The sequence below is a fragment of the Ooceraea biroi genome, chromosome 5, assembly GCF_003672135.1.
Source record: "Ooceraea biroi isolate clonal line C1 chromosome 5, Obir_v5.4, whole genome shotgun sequence".
NCBI classification, from domain to species: domain Eukaryota; kingdom Metazoa; phylum Arthropoda; class Insecta; order Hymenoptera; family Formicidae; genus Ooceraea; species Ooceraea biroi.
Window position 1 is genome coordinate 3,646,131 of NC_039510.1, and position 18,541 is coordinate 3,664,671.

Sequence of the window (18,541 nt, forward strand, 5' to 3'; positions counted from 1 at the left end):
ACCGCCGTTAATGGACCTCGCAAACGCTCTCAAATTGCTGGCAGACTGCTGAGACGACGCGGCCCTACCTAATCTACCGGCTTGATTCTCCGTCAGGCTTCGCCTTTCTCTCTCGTGCTCTTCCTGTCTCTCCTTCTGCCTTTGTCTTTCTCTCTCTTATTTTCTCTCTTCGTTATTCCGGCCCGAACGTATGTCGCGAAACTTTTTGGATCCACGAGGACGAGAGCCCGGGTCCGAAAATAATTGCTGCTAATGCGATGGTAGCGTGTACACGCCAGGACCAGGTGGAGTCTTTTAAAAGCTCGCGGAATGTGATGAGCGGATTAAGCGGTGTTTCGAATTCGATTAAACCGCCCCGATGAGATGTGAAAACGCCGTACAACGGAAAACGGATTACGGGTCGGGACAGACGGAAAATTTCCGGTAAACGCGTTTCTTCTGCTTCGAGCTGCAGGGTTTCTTGTTGCCAACGAAGAGTCTGCGAATTGTCCCATGACTATCGCTCGATTGGTAGCGAGCTGACGTGCGTTACGAGCTGCGTGGCTCATTGCCCACCGATGTAATTCGAGAGACGAGCGGTCGGAGGGGAACGAGGGGGCAGACCGCTCCACCGTGGAGCCCCTTCCGCCGTGTTACTTTTCTTCCGTTAAACCGAATTAGAGCTCGGCTGATTTAGAGACCGGAAACGTTTTATCGCGTTACGGTCTCACAAGTGATTTCGCGTCTCTCTCTTTCTCTCCCTCTCTGTCTTTCTCTTCGCTGTTCTCGAGGAGATACGAGTTTTCCACGAGAGACTCCGTAATTCAAGACGTCATTTATGCCCACGTACGTGCCTCTTTAATTTTCTCATTTATATGCTCTCGCTCTTGTTTCAACACGTCAGTTTCCTCCGCGCGCGGCAAGAGTGACTGGAAATTGGTCACCTCGGTTGTGGCGCACACACGGTTTCTTAGTACCGTTCAACGAGTTTCTGGACTCGTCCTAACGACCCTCCAGCAGAGATTCGAAATGGCTAATTTAGCGCGGTGGCTCCCACGGGAACGGGGGAGTTCTGCAAGTCGTGAGCGCAAGTTGGAGACAGGGAGAGGAGAGAAAGAGAGACAGAGAGAGAGGGAGAGAACAACCTGGATAAGAGGAGAGGGTACATAGTGCACGAGACGAGAAACACGAGTTGAGTTGGTGGGCTGTCGAGAGGAAAGAGGCCGGGGAGGGATGGAAACGGGATCTCCATGTCTTAATATAATTCTATTAGAGGTAACTATGCGAGCTCTGGTCTGCCCATCGCCATTGGATTTAATCACGAACTCAGCCAACCGTGCGATATCCTCCTGCAGCACCTCTCGGACGATGGCAGGAGGATAAGAGGGAGAGAGGAAGAAGGTGCGGGAGGTGCTGGAGAAGACGGGGGTGGGAGAGACTGTTATTGTCAAATTAACCGCTGTAGCTGATCTTGAAATCCTCCGCGTTTCCGGGATTTACGGCCTCATCGAGGAGACTCGGTCTCCTCGACGAGATCCCGGGGAAAGATGAGATCGTTCTCGGTAATTATTCATGGCGAGCGGGGACACTCGGTCGTCTCGAGCGAGATAACCGGACAATTAAAAATCAAGATCAGAGGGGAGTGCAGAGAGCGAATCAGAATTGAATGAGGATCCACTCTCTTCGCGATCAGCGAGAAACACAGGAACGTCTCAGTAAATTTCCATCATCTTGCGTGTGTTACAGCCGAGCTGAAAATGGACGTTCTTCGGGAGCGAGAGGTCAAGGACAGCCTGGAGCGGCAGCTCCAAGACGAGCAGAAGGTGCGAGGTGAGTACAAGGAATCGTCTTCGTGAGACACCGAATTCAGGCGCAGGTTTACTCGCGTTTACGGATGGACAAACTCGTCCACCTTTCATACTTGGAGGGTCGACAAAATTTAGATGGGCTGGCAAGCGAGCACGTTTCGAGCGGATTTTCGAAGCGCGGCTTAATTCGCCGATGAATCAAGAAGCCGTACAGTCCCAATCCGTCCGTCCGATTCCCGCGTATCGTATTATTCTACGTTGGGGGTCCTCGTCTTAACCCGTGTTCTCCGTTCCCTCCACCCGTCTTAGGCTCACCCTCGAGCCGTCTTCTAGGCGCCTTCGCATCTAATGGAAGGAAGGCGAGATCGGGCCAAAGACCGCAATCGCCTAACCGGTATCAGATGTCAAATCGTAATAGTTAGCGTGTGCTCGTTGTTTGCTTCCCCTTAAGCTGTTCGATTCCATGACGTGTTATTTTCGATCCTTCTCTTGGAGATACTATTTATATTTTTCTATTTATTATGTTTTCCATATGTATTACATTCCATGTATGGCTATTGAGCGCTTTCACATAAAAAGGAAAATTTTACGAGTTCCGTTCATTGTGAAAACCCGAGCGTGTTATCGCGATGAAATATTGAATCGACAGGTGTACAGGTAGCTCTCAATTTGCGCGATTAATGCGCTACCGCATAAATTCGGATTCGCGTTAAATCAAGAGCTGATATTGCACCGCAAAATTGTTGATGCTTTAATCGAGAATTTCAGTCACTCGTTCACGCTCGTGTGCACCAGTGTTTCGCGACGTGCGGCAGATTCGAAGCGTCTTCGTGGAAGTATGCGAATATCCGTGCCTTTTTGATCCGGGGATCAGAACTGGATCTTTGGTACCTGCTTGCACATATATAATATCGCGGATTTTCGAGGCTCGACAATGTCGACGTCTCGTCTGACGCGACAACAATGCGAGGCTCGATAAATATGTAAAAGTTGGGAAGAACGGCCGCGTTATTCGCGGCTTCACCAAACGCGACGTGCTATTCTATTCAGGAATAATGAGTGAAACAGTCTTTTGGTATAAGCGGCGCCACGCCACGCCTCAGAAAAATCACACGATTAAAACATCGCTCGGCGTATGAAAAATGGGCGATGATTAAATTTCCCCGCTGGGAAGTTATCAATAATACATTAAAGATACTTGTACGTGCAATTTGATATCCAAACTCAGAATGAATCATGATTCGAATCGAATTTTCGATAAAACGCGAGACGGGCGTGTAGACGCGAATGCGTTTCAGTCGATTCTCAGGAAAAACGACTCGGCGAGGCCAGGCCCTCACGGTAACACGAGCCTGTGACAACAGCAGTCCATTAGTCAACCAGCTCGGTGTCAATACATGAATATGACAGCCAGTCTCACGGAATATCCTATCCATCCTCTCTCTTTCTCTTTCTCTCTCTCTTTGCCAGTGGCTCTATCTCCTTTCCCCATGCCGCTTCGTCCTTCCGACCGTAACGTCAAGCGAAACCATTACTCTCGCCCTATGATATCGCAAATATAAAGTAAATAGTCCACCCGCATTGTGTTGTCTATCGATGATTTTATCTCTCTTCATGGTGTATGCGTCTCCTGGCATACGTCTCGCACGCGTACGACATTACGTTATCACTTGGATGACAACGATGAGGTCCCATCCATTGTCATTGATACATATTTTAACTGCGAGTATAAGTTTCCAAAACGCTTTCCAACGAGTATGTTTCACTTATCCCTCCTTCATGACGATGATATCGTGCGAGCAGATGTGCCGACTTCAAAATGCCGAGAGAGCCGAGAGAAAGAGAGAAGGAATTCTTCCGTAAAAAGCAAAAGAGGAAAAAAATCCTAGTTCGTTAAGAAGCTCTCGGTGTAATTTCGTCTCCGGTTCGGGGCGGATCCTCGTGGCGTCGCGAGACGTAAGGCGATACGTAATTTCGTGCGTAGCAGCTCGCGCGGCTCGCAGGATTCTAAGATGATTGATGACCGGCCAGTCCCACGGATATTTACGCAGGCACTTCGTAAGACTTCCTCCTCTCATTCGACTAATGACTGCCTTGTAAGAGATACCGTGTCAACCTTTACCGTTCGCCGGCAGCCGACCACGACGATGATGACGACGACGAGGACGACGACGACGACGACCTCGGGAGGGTTCTAACGAGGGCGTATCCGTCGGCAGTTTTTCCGATCGAGTACTCCGCCGCTGCACACCACCCCTTTTTCCCGCGTTACGACGTACGATGCACACGTGCGCGAACCTTACTTGTGCCAAGCTGTCCGGCTCGGGGTTTAAAATACACCAAGAAAACAGCCCACGCGCTCGCGCGCATGCATTCGCTCGAGGTTATCGGATAAACGTGGTGAACACGAATTTTATTAATAAAGGCGAATTCGAACGGCTTTAAAAATAATCATGACCCATGGTGCGCGACGTTAATTAAAATGCTACGGGTGGGCAAAGAATTTACCATTCTCTGGGGAAGAGAGGGAATGAACATCTCGTCGTTACTCGACGCTATTAAGAAAGACGAGTGTCAACGACGTCGTCGGAGGCGGATCGCTTTATACGTGATCGTACGGGCAATTTGTGCGACAGAATCGAAATCGTACGCGATACGGTGACGACGACGGCGTCGTCGAGGGGTGAGCAGCGTTATTAGCCCGTTTAAAGCCCCGCTTGGCATTTTGGTAAAGGTTGAAATCTTCGACTCCCCGCCGGGTGGGTGGTTGTATTATCTTGGCAGGGGTTGCGAGAAATCCGGCTTCCTTCCTCGCCGTATATCGTGAGGGGGTTGCGACTTTGTACGACGAACAATAAGATGACCTTTCGCAGCTGCTGAATACGTAGTGCCTCGTAATTCTGACCATAATACGCGAAAGAGCAATGACCCGCACGCTAGAAGTTCGCTTCCGATTGTTCGTTAACAACCCTACAAGGAGATAACAATTCGTAAATTCCTGATGCTCACTGGGATCTCGAAATAATCCAACAAGAGCTGATTCATAACGAAAACGCGGCGTTTATCTCGTTTTTCACTCGCCGTGCGTAAGCATCGAGAAACCGATTACAAAATGCAGGAGCAGAAATGGCGTCATTGTTTAACATTTTTTTCCTACGTAATCTTGAAGCTCGTACCGAGAAAGTACGGCGTCAAAATGTTCACGAGGCGCGTTTCCCACGTTCTTCCAGCGCTTACGCAAACGCGGAAGATCGTATTTAAACCTCGCGTTCGAATCCTTACGGAAGCGAAGGAACTCTGGATAAGTAGTGACGCGGTACTCAATCGCGCTCGCGCTAATATTAATATTAGTATTGAAACGATACGCGCGAGCGATGCAGGAATAACAAACACGACGGGGAGAAATGGCCGCCGGCTTCTGGATCCGATCCGCTGGCGGATATTCTGGTCGTTCCGTAATGTAGTATCGCAACGAGCTCGAGAGGAACGGCCGACGACGACATTTTCACGCGAAAGCAAAAAGCTCTCGACACGCGTAAACCTTCGGAACCGCGGACGCCTGGGAACCGACAGCTGCCTTTGGCGCCGGTTTATACGGAGCTGCGGCCTCCCTGTAATTAGCAGAGCCGTTTGTCGCGAGTAACACCCCTTTCAAGCCCTCCCGCATTCCCCTCATCTATCTCCTGCACCTCAATCTGCGAGGAGCACCGTCAACCACCCCAAGTCGCGAGTATCCTTCCGAGTGAAAAAATTCTTGCTCCATGGCATCATTTTCGATCGCGACGTTATTTTGTGGTTAAACAGGAAACAATTCTATCTCTCCCGTAGAAATAATTGTCAAGAAATCGCGCGGGGAACGTCTTGATTCGCAGAGCAGGCAGTGTCGTTACAATAATTCGGCAGTATGCGACGACATGGTTACTTTTAATGGTAAACAGTACGCATCGTATCCGGTTGCGGCTATGGGACGCGCTCAATCGAGCGTCGCGTCGCCTCGCGCTGCTCTAATGCGGAATTAATCTCTCTCCACGGTGAGAAAGTAACAGTAACGATCTGCCGACGCGTTATCTCCCGCGGCAACGGCGTTGCCGGCCGACAAACGGAATTGAAACTGCACAATCAACTCGCCGAGATTTATATACGACTCTCCCCTCGAATTAGCCGGGCCGTAATGCCGGGATCGGGTGTCGGTGTAATTGGGACCCGAGGGACTCTCCCCGCGTTTCAACCCCTGCTCGGCCATCGCGCACGCCGACATCGCGTCGCATCACCCCCACTGCCTTCTCGCTCTGCTCGCTACTTCGAGAACCAGAAGTTTCTCGACGCGACGCTCTCGTCGCAATGAACATGAACATCACGACCAGCAATCTAGACAGCGACCAGGAATGATTTCACGCTAGCCTGCCGACGACTAGTCGGGGGATGAGGACCACGATAAGTAGGTCTTTGCGCGGTCGAGTGGCTGGTAAATAAAATTACGCGAGTGCCAGGCCGACGAGGCAGAACGATCCGATTCGCGTATTTTGTTTTTATATCGAAACTACCGTCTTCTCGCATAAAAAATTACAAGGGTGTTCGATCATTCTGAGAGAGATGCATCGGCGACATTAATCCAGATGTGCTTCGTGCACGCCTCTTCTCCTCGTTCCGCTGAAAGCTCCTTCTTGCCAGAATCGATGACGGCGACGACGACGATGTTGATGACAACAACCCGTTCTCGTGCGTAACGGCAGCTGATTCGCTTTGAAGTGAACGTTTATGGCGATCGACGGAACCCTCCGCTATTGTAGCCACGTAAACCGGGCTGTAGGGCGGACGCAACATCGTTCACCCCCGCCGGTTGGTGACGCGCGCAAACTCGCACACACGGAAACGCCGCGCCGATGACCACCGTCCCCCTTCGCGCACGGAGCAACGTCGCACCTTTTGCACCGAGTATTCTGATTCATTGAATCTAGCGGAGAAAGAGCGATGACGACGACGACGTTGACAATGTTAGTCCTGCTCACTGTGCAGCCAATAAAGTCACCACAGTGGACAAACATTAGAGGACTCGCGCGCGGCTCGGCAGTGCGCGCATACCGGAAGTTGTGGGGGACGTCGATTAGCTCGCCAAGCGGAAACGAACGCGTTACCATTGCCGGTAAAACGAGCACGACGAGCGTGCGTTGAGCGGGTAGCGCTTGATCGGGGCGAAACGGACGAGGCCACCCCCGACTCGGGTTCGAAAAACGTCGAACTTTCGACGGCGGCGCGGAACCAAAAATAACTACGACGACCACGATGATGAGGATGAGATAGGGGTGGTACTCGTCGTGCTCTCCCTGTTCCCGAATGCTCCGCGAGCGGCCGTTTTTGTCGCATAATTCTCTGTGTACTCCCGTTTCAAATAATGACACGGCAAGAGCGTATCTAATGCACTGTGACAAAGAATTCAAAGAGAGCGCAGAGGAAAGGTTCCACCCTGATCCGTCGTTGACGACGGAAGAGAGAGAGACGCGTGAGGGGGACGGACGGGGGGAGAGCAGCGAGAGGCGCGCAGAGAGAGAGAGAGAGCGAGAGCGAGAGAGCGAGAGAGAGGGAAAGAGAAAGACCGGGCAAAGGGTTCGACCGCGCTCATCGGCTTACCCCCTTTGTGGCAGTTTAGCGTTTCATGTCGTATTCCGACTCATTGGAAATTGAGGAATACAGAAGAGGCGCAAAAGGGATACGGCTTTGAGATAAAAAGAACGTTGGGCGGCGACGGTGCGCCAGGCAGCAGCGAGTGCCGTGTGTTGCGCCACCCCGCGAAAATAAACCCTTCCCTCGCCCGGTGTGCCTCTTGCCCGGTGAACCACCCCCGTCGACAACGTGAAACAGAAACGCGGGGCGGGTGGCCTACGTCAAAGGTGTTGCCGTGCCGGACTCACCTCTTCCCCGTGTCCACCTCGCAGAATCAACGAGGCGATCAGCGGAAACTTTAGAAGAAAAGAAGAGATTTTGCGTTCGAAGTGTCATTCATCAGTTGGATCAGCCTCGCCTTTACCACCTCGCTTCGTTTTACGTTCGTTCGTTGTGGAAAAACGGATGCCCGGCGCACGATTGGTATCTCAGGCGGGCAATCGAGTGGTCGATGGCCGGTCTTGCCGATCAAGATGACCAAGCTCGAACACGACGCTCGGTCTTTCCTCGCAGAGCTCAGCAGAGGTACCGTGTATCCCAGGACCGCCGAGCTGTACCGGAGTCGAGGAGTTGATGGTGGTGGCTACAACCGGCCGGGGGTGAGGGGGGGGTTAGGTAGGTGCCGCGGTCACTTTGTGAACTAACCTGGCTTTGCCCGCTGTTTAATTAAGTCTCGCCTAGACTACTCGCCCTCTCCGTACCCGCCCTCCGCCACATCGGTAGGAACCACCCCCCTTGAATTCGCTCTCTCGACCCTCCCCGACTCCGTCCGGCCAGCCACGACACTCGCTTTGCCCGGCCACGACCTCGTGAATATGACACTGCTCCCTCGGCAGGAAGAGAGAGAAAGAGAGAGGAAAGAGAAAAAATATTAAATCACACCCACTGTTACGACGCGACCAAAGGGTAACCGAAGCCGCCCTTCCGTCGCCTTTCTTTCTTTCGCCGGTTCTCTCGCGGTAGCACCGCGACAAAGCCAGGAAAAGCGGACGAGGGTGCCGAGATTCGTTAATTGCTACGAATGCGAGAGATGAAAGCGCGATGAAGTCGAGTGCCACGTAGCGACGTGCAACCGGAGATAATGAGATTCCGTTTCACGGAGAAGTGCCGTCGAGTCTGTTACTTTTCCGGGGTTTTTACACGCCGATCATGGATGGATATCCCGGGGGGTCCTCGCATCGTCGCGTGAAAACGCGACGCTCGCTCGCTCTTCGTGCGCACCCATAACGCGTTCAAATCCAGCGAGAGAAGCTGTGGATCTTCCTCCTTTTGCGGTGTGCGTTTTTTCCCTTGGCGCGCCACCCCTCGCTCTCTACCGCGCCTTCCCTTCAGGGCCCGGAGGCACGCGCGTATGAATTCGCTCGCGCGTAACAGTGAGCTTCCGTAATATAATTGTTAATGCGCTGATGGACCTCGGGCGGCGTTTATGCATTGCGCACGCCGATGCGGCTGGCAGCGGCTGGACGCGTCGTCGTCGTCATGGGTCGTGCCAGCCCTCCTTACCGTAAAAATAGACGCACAACATCACTGGCAGCAGCAGGAGCAACGACGACAGCAGCAGCGGCATCAGCAGCGGCAGCAGCCATTACGGCACGCCTCGCTCGCCACCTCGCATTACGGATGATCACTGATCGCGAAGCGGAGAATGCTCTTTAAAGAAGTAGACACGCGGTATGCTCGGTCCGTCCTCGCGCGCGACACAAAGGGGACGCGTCCGCGAGAGGAGGAATCGTTATCCGACACTCGCCCGTGTTTGCGTCAGACTTTTTCCTCTTTCACCCCGGGATATCTTCGCTAAAGATAATGCGCCGATGATAGCGGCGACCGCCACGCGTAACGTACCTGCGCGTCAGAAATACGCTGGCAAAGGGGTACCGTTTTCCCCGCGCATTTTCTTCCGCGGCAGCGAACCACCCTTTCTTCTTGCGCTCTCCTCTCTGCACCCGTGACTGCCTCAACCCCTCATTTCGACACGCGCCAAGCTCGTCTCTCTCTTTCAGCTCTATTCAACCCCCTATCATCAAATTACAAATTACATGAATATCGACTTTGCATCTCACCGTTTACTTACTCTTTTTTTTACAACGATATTGCGACGATAGAACTGGTCTCATCGCTCGCTCCGACAATATCGTTATCCCGGAGTAGCTCGCGAGGGAAAGATTAAGCTAGGCGAATTCTGAGTGCTTTCAAACGGAAGCTGACTGATGATACTTGACCGGCTGCGAGGCTGCGAAACTGCGAGGGCCTGACATGCCGCAGGGATGAATTTCTCGGTTACCTGGGCAAGTGTGCGCGATGCGTAATATTCCCGGCGGGCGGACGGGGGAAAATATACCGCGTGCGCACCACGATGAAAGAAAGGAATAAAACGCGAGAGCTTATTTACGCGAGCGGGTGCACGAGCGCTCCGCCGGGAAATAGGCGGTGGCTCCGGCTTTTCTCGCGCGGATTGTATACATATATATGTACACACGCATGTACATGTACAGCCACTGCACCGCGTGCATACCCGTGCGCGCGAGCACACTCAAGCACATGTAACACTCTTTCATACCAACGCGAGATAGAGGCACGCGATTTTCCGTTACGAGGGTTGCGCTCCGAAACGATTTAGCGCGGGTAGATAAAACCGCCGTGATTATTCTACTCGAGTCACGTTATGCAACGAGAAGTTGAAAATCGGTATGAGATGCCGCGGATAACGTCGCGCTTAATGGCGAACACGCGTGGCAATCGCGGACTCGCCGATTATTAATCCTGAAACGCCGTTCCGTGCGGTCTTTAACACCTCGAGCTGCACAATGGCACACGGAGGAGGACGTCTATATTATACCGTTCATTAGGTGAACGGTGAAAAATTCAGGCTAACAACGTCGTCCTCTCTCGTGAGGATTTCCGGTATTTTACGACGACGACGACGGCAATGTGCGATCGAAAATAGATGCGAGCCTCTGAAATCGCACCGCCGGTGATTTAAATGCCTCGGCAGTGTGAGCACGACCTCAAAGGACGAAGGGTTCGACAAGTGCATGAATTAATACGCGTACGTAGGGTCGGTGTCTCTCGCGCGCGCGATAAGCATTCCCGCGGATATTTACGCGGTGGTATTTCGAGTATCGGTCGCGCGCACAAAGGCTCGGATGTCTAGGATGCCACGAATCGCCGTCGCGCGAAAAGTCGTCCGGAGCGACGAAGGCGGAATAGAGAGTGTATGAGAGAAGGACGAGAGAGATACGGAAGAGGCAGAGTGTGGTGCACTTAATCATATCGCGCAATAACGCCGCGTCGACGAATTATAATAAACAAAAAGAGCATATATAAGGTGCACACATACGCACCGTCTAAATGCTCGCATAAATCCGCGCGCGCACACACACGCAGCCAAACGAAGCATTTGTATGGGCGCGCGCGTTTACACAGGCCCGTACGCTCGCGTACGCGGAGAGACGACGACGCGAGAAATTTCGTAGCTGCGGAATTTAGATGAAATTGCGCGAATTACTTGGGAGCTCGGGCGTACACACATATTTATGCTCGTGCATACACGCGTGTACAGGCACGCGCGCGAGAGAGACGACGCGCGTGGCTGTATACGAGTGTGTTTGTCTCGGGCGCGGGAATTCTGGGCGTCCCGACGCTCTGTCTTTTCGTGAAAGTGCTTGCGGATGCGGAATGCGCGAGCGGAAAGAAATCGCGCGCCCCCGCGTGGAATATCGTGTAACGATCAGGGGTGGCTGCGATCCCGGCGACTCGCAGCGACTCGAGAGGACCGAGAGCGGATTTTTCACGATTTCCCGCCGCGAAATTCGTGTCGCGACAGGAATTATCGGTTTTCTATCGGGTTCCTTTCATGGCGAAAGACCGCGATTAAAAAACGCGTAATGCAGCGAATATTAATACACCGGCGGGGCGGTCTATCTTACGCAGCGTTAGCGATTAGCGCCGGTAACGGATAAGATTATTACATGCATCGAGAATGTAACGGTAGCTGCGAATCGCTAATATGCCTCGTAACGAGATCCATCCAGAAAAATGAAGGGAAAAAAATAGAAAAAACTATTGCTTTCTTTTTCATCTCGCACGGTAACCGACTTTGATTCGCTCCCACCGACCGTGCGACCGTTAATGGAGATGTAATATTTAAATGCGCGACCGGCCGGCGTTGCGTAATGAAATTATTAATAATAACGATCGCGCGCGCGCTGCGGTTCTCGTAGTTTCAACTGGTTATTAGATTTTAATCGCACTCTCGCGCGCCGCGCCACTCGCGCATCGAGCGAGCGAGCGAGCGAAGAGAGAGAGAGAGAGAGAGAGGAAGTCCGGAGCGGGATACTCCGAGAATTTTTTCCGGGTTGGCCGGCCAACCCGCCATTTAAAAGTGATTTTCCCCCGCGAGAACGGAACCTCGAATTATGCGAAATTGCCCGTTGGAAGGTGTAAATAAATAAATGTCCGTGCGCGTAACTAGTAACCCGTTATTACGTGTCGCCCGGCTCGGAACACCGACGATCCCGACACCGTGAACGCGCATCCCACCCTTCGATGGCTCCCTTCCATCCCCCTCGCTCGATCCCTGTAACCTCCTCCCCCTTTTCCCATCGTAACACCGTTGTACCGGTGGATATGTCAATGCGGCGGGAATCACGCTAAGCTCAATTCTCGGGCATTATCATTCTCGCGCCTGTACGCGGCTGTACGCGCCTAACCGCTCGATGAGTCCATTAACAACTACAGTTATCGTATCGTGATTCGCATCGCGTCATCGATTCCTGTGGCGAGGAGGACGCGAGGATCCGCGCGGTCATGATGCGAAAGTACCGGCGAGCGGATTTTTGATGGAGGCGCCGCTCGTAAATTCGGTTTTTCTGGGTGGAGGGGGAAAAATACGTCATATATCTTGGCGTTATATTCGGGAATCTCTCGGAGGAGAACACGCCGGGAACACGCCACCGAGGTGGATCCCAATGTGAGCGGGGGGAGGCGAGCGGGAGCGTTTGCGTATGAAAGACGACGAATCCGCAACCCTCGTAATACGAGTCGTCGTAAAGTAGCATTCTCTTGTAAGTCCTTCTGTCGGTCGGCCTGGCTACCATCCACGGCTTTCTATTATGCATGCGTCCCTTATTGGCAGTAAACGCGCTCACCCTCCTTCGGTCCTACCGCCGCCGCCGTCGCCGTCGTCCTACTCACTCCACAGTATTCGAAATTACGGTCGTAAGCATATTTCTAATTATAACATCGCGAGGAAAGACCACCACGGACAGACGGAGAATTCCATAAATTATGTAGGAGCCGAGACTAATGCCCGGGCGTTTTGCCGGCAGTAAGAACTACCCTGTTTTCTTGCGCGAAGGGACGCGCTGATGAACGAGGGGTGGGCGCCTCGCGACGCGAAAGTACGGCCCTTTTAAAGCGATTTATAGGTAGTTGCGGACAACGTAACACAACGCGGGCGGCGCCGATAACGTTAACGCCAGTTATTCGCTGGGAACTATGGCGAATTTCCACACGTTTCGGCGCGGAGGATTAAAAAAAACTAGCGCGGTTGGTAACCGACACACATCTCTGCGCGAGCCGTCTTGTGAAAGCGGATTTAATTAAAAAAGTCCAAGCGGATTTAATTAAAAAGAAACGCTGTTCAACAAACGAGCGAAAAATCGCTGGCCCGCTAAAAGCGCCGTATGTAAGCAGCATAATAAACGGGGTGAGAGAGAGAGGGAGAAAAAAAGTGAATTGAAAACCGCGCGCGTATTCATGGTGACGTTAAATGAACATTGCGGCGCGATCGAGCGGAAAGTTGATTCGAGTGGCGTTATTAATGCCGTGGAGCACGCTTAATTCGATAACGTGCGGGTGCCTTTAAATTTTGATTTGTCATAACGAGAATTAACGTCCACGTAAATATGTTCGTCATCGGCGCCGCGCGCGTCAATTCGCGGCGCGGTTACACCCGCGGTTACGGCGCAATACGCGCGCGCAATCCGCTCCATTCCAGCCGCCACCAATTTGGCATCGAGAATGGTCCATAGTCATTAATGGGTCGTACGCGTTAACGATTATGTTTTCGGCTGTAATCATCGGATCGATTGTGCCGATCGTCAGAGTAATAAAGTGTGATAGAGGGTGGCAGATGACGGGAGGACGGGAGAGGGAGAACGTGCCGATGACGATGACGATGGCGCGACCATAATTGCTGGGCACCGTAACTTCTGCGGTCATCGATGATCCCATCCAACGGTCGTATTTTTCGCGACGATCATGTTCGATTAAGCTTGCAGCGCGACGCGTTACGTAAGTTTTATGGTGCGCGCGAATACTCCTCTTGCATATTCGTTATTTAATTAACTTTATGCGCATTCCCGGAGCTTTGTGTGTACGAAATTTATTGTACTGGCGAAGATACGCGATCGAATTTTGCGTTTTTCCGACGAAACTGCAAACGAAACGAGACGCGCCGGCTAATAATTAACGGCATCCCTCCGCTCTAGTGCTCTAATCTCGTATAATCTATTCGGAATTTGGGCGAGGGGCTTCTTTGAGAAGTCTCGCTTTATCGACGCGCCGGAAGACGCCCGATTTCGCGATTACGGCATTCGAGTAATTCGCGGGCGTGCTAGGCGAAGGACGAGGCAGGGCGGGCGAGGGAAAATCGCGAGGCGGTCGGGAAACAAGGGCGGGAGGGTGGAATACGGGGAGAACGGTAAGACGGCGAGCTAAGACGTTCGCGGTTTCGCGCAAGAGGCCGACGAAGGTCCTTCGCCGTAATTACGTTAACCGCAACCGCCAAACACCGGCATGAGGGGGTCCCAAAGTGCCCTAACCCGTTCGAACCTACCACTTCGCCTACCCTTACGGCCGTTCTCCGTCGAATTAGAGACGCGCGTGCGATCCGCTCGCGGGTTAACCAGAATTACGCGCTGCTTGTGTCCGCAATGTTGCAGGTCGAAACATAGTTCGACTGTTCTCCAGCATAAAACTTGCAATTTGTAACTACATTAAGAGGGAGAACAGGAGCGAGCGAGCAAAGCGGATTGAATCCGACCAATGCGTTCTCCACGATAATCCGGCCGGTCAGCCGGATGCGGAAACAAGAATACTCCGCGCGTAGGTCTACGAGCCCTATTGACTATTTCAAGAGGGTTGCGAACCAGCTGCCGAGGACGAACCCCCTTCACTCGCCCTGTCTGGTCGATCCGCCATCGCCGGTGTCGCCGGAAACACATCTCCACGCGTACATTGAATTAGTAATGGCGCAGGTCTTAGAGCCGAAGGGACTTGTAAGCTGTAATTGCATTAATCGCGGTGATATTTTGGGCTCAGGTGCCTTCACGCCCGCTACGGCTCGTTAATAGCTGCCATTATCGTTCCTGCTTCTGACGTAGGACGAACTGCCGGTGCTTCGCTCGCTGCACCCGAAACTCCGCTTGTCCCGAACTTTCCAGATAAACACTCGTGAATCGCTTTGTCGAGTAGACCTTTCCTCCTCGGCGATGCAAAGCTGCGTCTCGTCGGACAGCGGAACAGAAAAGATGGCTGATTCCGGGTCGCCAGGGGTGATTAGCGTTTCGATTGATTGGCGCGCTCACGTTCTTTGATTTTTCTGTCCTTATCGCGTTCGCGTTCGTGAGAGAAGAATCACACAATGTCGTGATAATTTCCATCTGTCAAAACTCAACGGCTGCGCACGCGGGGGTGGACTCGACATCCCTCGGTGCAGCTGAGGACTTGTGCTGGGGGTGGAATCCGCGACCGGCGGCTGCGGCCTCGGAGAGCAGAGGAGGCACTCTTGGTGCCGCGAATGGCGAGAAACGATATTATCTCGCCCTCGATTGCCGACGACGGTATAGTGTCCACCACTCGCGTCCCAGGGAAACGGGACGGGAGAGCAGAGACAGATAGGTGAAGCGAAGGGAATACGTATGCATGTACGTGCGATAAAGAGAGGGAGACAGTGGGGGACAGAGAGAGAGAGAGAGAAAGAGGGTGGACTGGCTACGACGAAACATTAATCTCTCGCGGTGGCAATATCGGGCCGATGATATTCGAAGCACGAGTATTATACGAGGCGGTGTCATTAGTTTGCAGTGTGTGTGCGGTTGAGGCACAGAGAGAGAGAGAGAGAGAGAGAACGGCGGCGCTAAACGGACGTTTGTGAAGGCGGCACATTCGTGTATGTGTGTGTGCCGCGCCATCCCGCGCGCACGTTCGCTTGGTGTGTGGACGGTAGTATCGATATGCAGGACCGTGATAATCGATTGCCGCATTCCTCGAGACGGAGCGACGTTGCGCGCTTTGAATATGCCGGAGGGTCTCTCTCATTCTCTCTGTTTCTCTCTCTCTTTCTCTCTATCTCTCTCTCCCTCTGTCGATCATGCACCACGCATATGAAGCGAGAACGCGCTGCGGAGATACGCCTCTCTGTCGTGTTTCCTCTCCTCTGCCACTGCATCCCCCGTATTTCGCCCTCTTCTCCCCCTTTCTTCCGCCCGTCACGCGGCCGTTCACACGTGCGAGCGATCCAGCGCCCACGCGATCCACTGTGAGATCCATCTCCTCGAGCTCCTCTCCCGCCGCCTCCTCCTTTCCCTCCTCCTCCTCGACGCTCACGGCCGATCTCGAAAATTGCTTTTTCATCTCGCCCCGTACGTGAATTCGTCACGAGCCACCCGATATCCGCGATACGCCGGCGAGTATCGGCGCGATCGGATACGTCCGCATCGATCCACCTGATCCTTTTTCGCTCGGCAGTTGGTACCGCGCCGATTCCGTCGATTCCGCTCCTCTCCCGCGCGTTAGCGCGATCATCAACCGTACTTCTGGTTTTTAGATGACTCGCGCGACGGCGCGAAAGGCGACTTTCGAACGAGCGCGCGATGATGACGCGTCATCGCGCGTATTCAGCCAACAGCTGTCACTTCGCGATCGCATAGTCGCCACAGAAAGGGTCCTATCCGCACTCTCGTCTCTCTCTCTCTCTCGCTCTTCATCCCTTCGCGTTCGCGCTCGCTCATCGCCCTACACGTCCTGCACCCTTGCACCCTCCCTCTCGCTCTCTCACGGCTCGGTTATTGTTCACGTTAATTGATGCGTTATGTTTGATGCCGTTGTGATAGCCATTGTGCGCGGGGTGTCCACTGATAACTGAGTTACTGACTGCGGCGGCCGGAGTGCACTCAAACCTAATTATCTCGGCCCAACTGCGACTGCCGCATTGCGTTGCCGCCGCCGTTCGTCCCCGGAGTCGTGCGCGAGTGTTTCCGTGATGTCGATGACTCGTCCGCGTCCTCGCCTGCATCGAAAATCTTGTTCCGACGTGTAATTTGCGACGAAATTAATGGCTCGATTGGATACCGTCGAGATAACGCTGCGTTGCGCAAGTTAGCAGGAAAAATTCGAATCAGCGAGATTGTGCCATTGTCGTGGTAACGAGTGGTGAGAAATTTTGTGAAAAGACGTGGGATTCGATGTTAGAGAATCTAAGGTAAACCGTAAAGAGTGCGACAGAGAACAAGAGGAGGGTGCGCTCGCTCGAAACGAAGAACAAGGAATCCCCTTTCTTCTCGCGATGCTTCTCCGCGATGCGGCGTGATTAGACGGGTCTTCCAATTAGCTGGTCGAAGGTGCTTTTCGGGCGCAACCCCGTCGTAAACTCGTCTTCTTTACGCGTGCGATCGCGCAGGGACTCTCACGGCCGGCAGGCGGCAAACGGAAGCTCGCCACGATAAATTCCGAAAATCAATTCCGCCGCAAACGAGTCGTCCCTTGGGCCCTTTCTCGCGGGAGGGCCCCAAAATGGCGGTAAACGCCGTCTTCGTATGCGCCAACGACTGCCCAAGAAATATTCGTCGGCCCGGCAGAAGCCGCCGCGGCATCAGAAAGTCTCTCAGTGTGACGTTCTTTCGGCGGTCCCTTTAACGAAGAACATCCCCGGCCCGCCGCGTCTCTTTATTGTCCGGCGAAATTTACGATCGACACCGAGAGTCGCGAGGCCCTTGCAATAATTCGATCGTCGTGGATGCGCGATGACCGTCCGCTGGCGCGTCCCCCCGTCTCGGACGCAAAAAATCGGCGCGTTAAATACTTTGTGTATGGAAACGTCGCCTCGTAATTTCTGAAGCCTCGCGCTTACCTCCTCGACAATGGCGGTGGCGTAGTCGACCGCAATTCTCATGTTGTGACGACGAGCGGTACGAGAACTCATCATGAGGACGCCTTCCATTACGAAACGAAAAATATTTATCGAGGAAATGGCCAATTTCTCGTTATTACCCTCCCATCGCGAGGCGGTTCCATTCCGACGACAATACTTTCCATGCTCGTGGCTGTCCCTCAGCGTCTCTCTCTTTCTCTGCCTCCTCTCCTTCCTTTCGTTCCCCATGTCCGCACACATATCGTAGAAAATTACATTTTGTCGGTTGTAAAGGGACCGTCGTAAAAATCGTAACGCCGGCGACGCTGACTGCGGTGCACGCCGAACGAAATTGCACCGGCCCTCCGCCTATCTGTTGGCCATCAACATTGCTCCGCGCTTGATAGACCCTTTGTAAAACGTCATTCTACGGGCTTTTATACTCTTGCTTCTAGGCGGACCGCCCAGAAACCCCGAGCACTTCTCGTCAATTCTTGTTTCTAGCGCCGGTGCGTGCGCTACTGTTTCTCCGTCAAGTAGAAAGAACGCAATAGCAGCAGCGCAGTAGCAGTAGCGCGGAACTAGCACAGACGATTTCATCTCTCTCAACCATAACAATTAATTAAAATCGGAAAATGTTCTACGTGCCTGTCTGAACAATAAGCTAATAATTTCTCAAACAAGACAAAACAAGACTTTTAAGTGTACATTAACGAAGTATTCGTTAAAATTTATTCATGCCGTCACAAGAGAGAGAGAGAGAGAAAGAGAGATGACCGTGAGCTCCATCGTCAGCAGAGTCTCGGTAATTAAACTCGGGGAACGTCTTAGACGCAAAACGTACTTAGCACCAGCGAGGCTTGCTCGTTCTCCCTTTCTCGTTCTCGCTCTCGCACGGTCGAGGATCGGCAGACCTTTAGGTGCAAAGGGATTCTCTCTGGTCGGTGAGAAAGGGGAACCC

General features: G+C 52.8%; 1 protein-coding gene across 4 annotated transcripts in view; it reads left to right on the forward strand.

Annotated features, from left to right (window-relative positions):
• Window positions 1-18,541, forward strand: part of LOC105287640 (dachshund homolog 2) — a 216,263-nt gene that overhangs the window by 130,962 nt on the left and 66,760 nt on the right. For all 4 annotated transcript variants that reach the window (XM_011353298.3, XM_020034367.2, XM_020034369.2 and 1 more), the window contains one exon: window positions 1,726-1,809. In XM_011353298.3, the coding sequence (XP_011351600.1) occupies window positions 1,726-1,809 (84 nt within the window). The remainder of the gene's footprint in view (window positions 1-1,725; window positions 1,810-18,541) is intronic.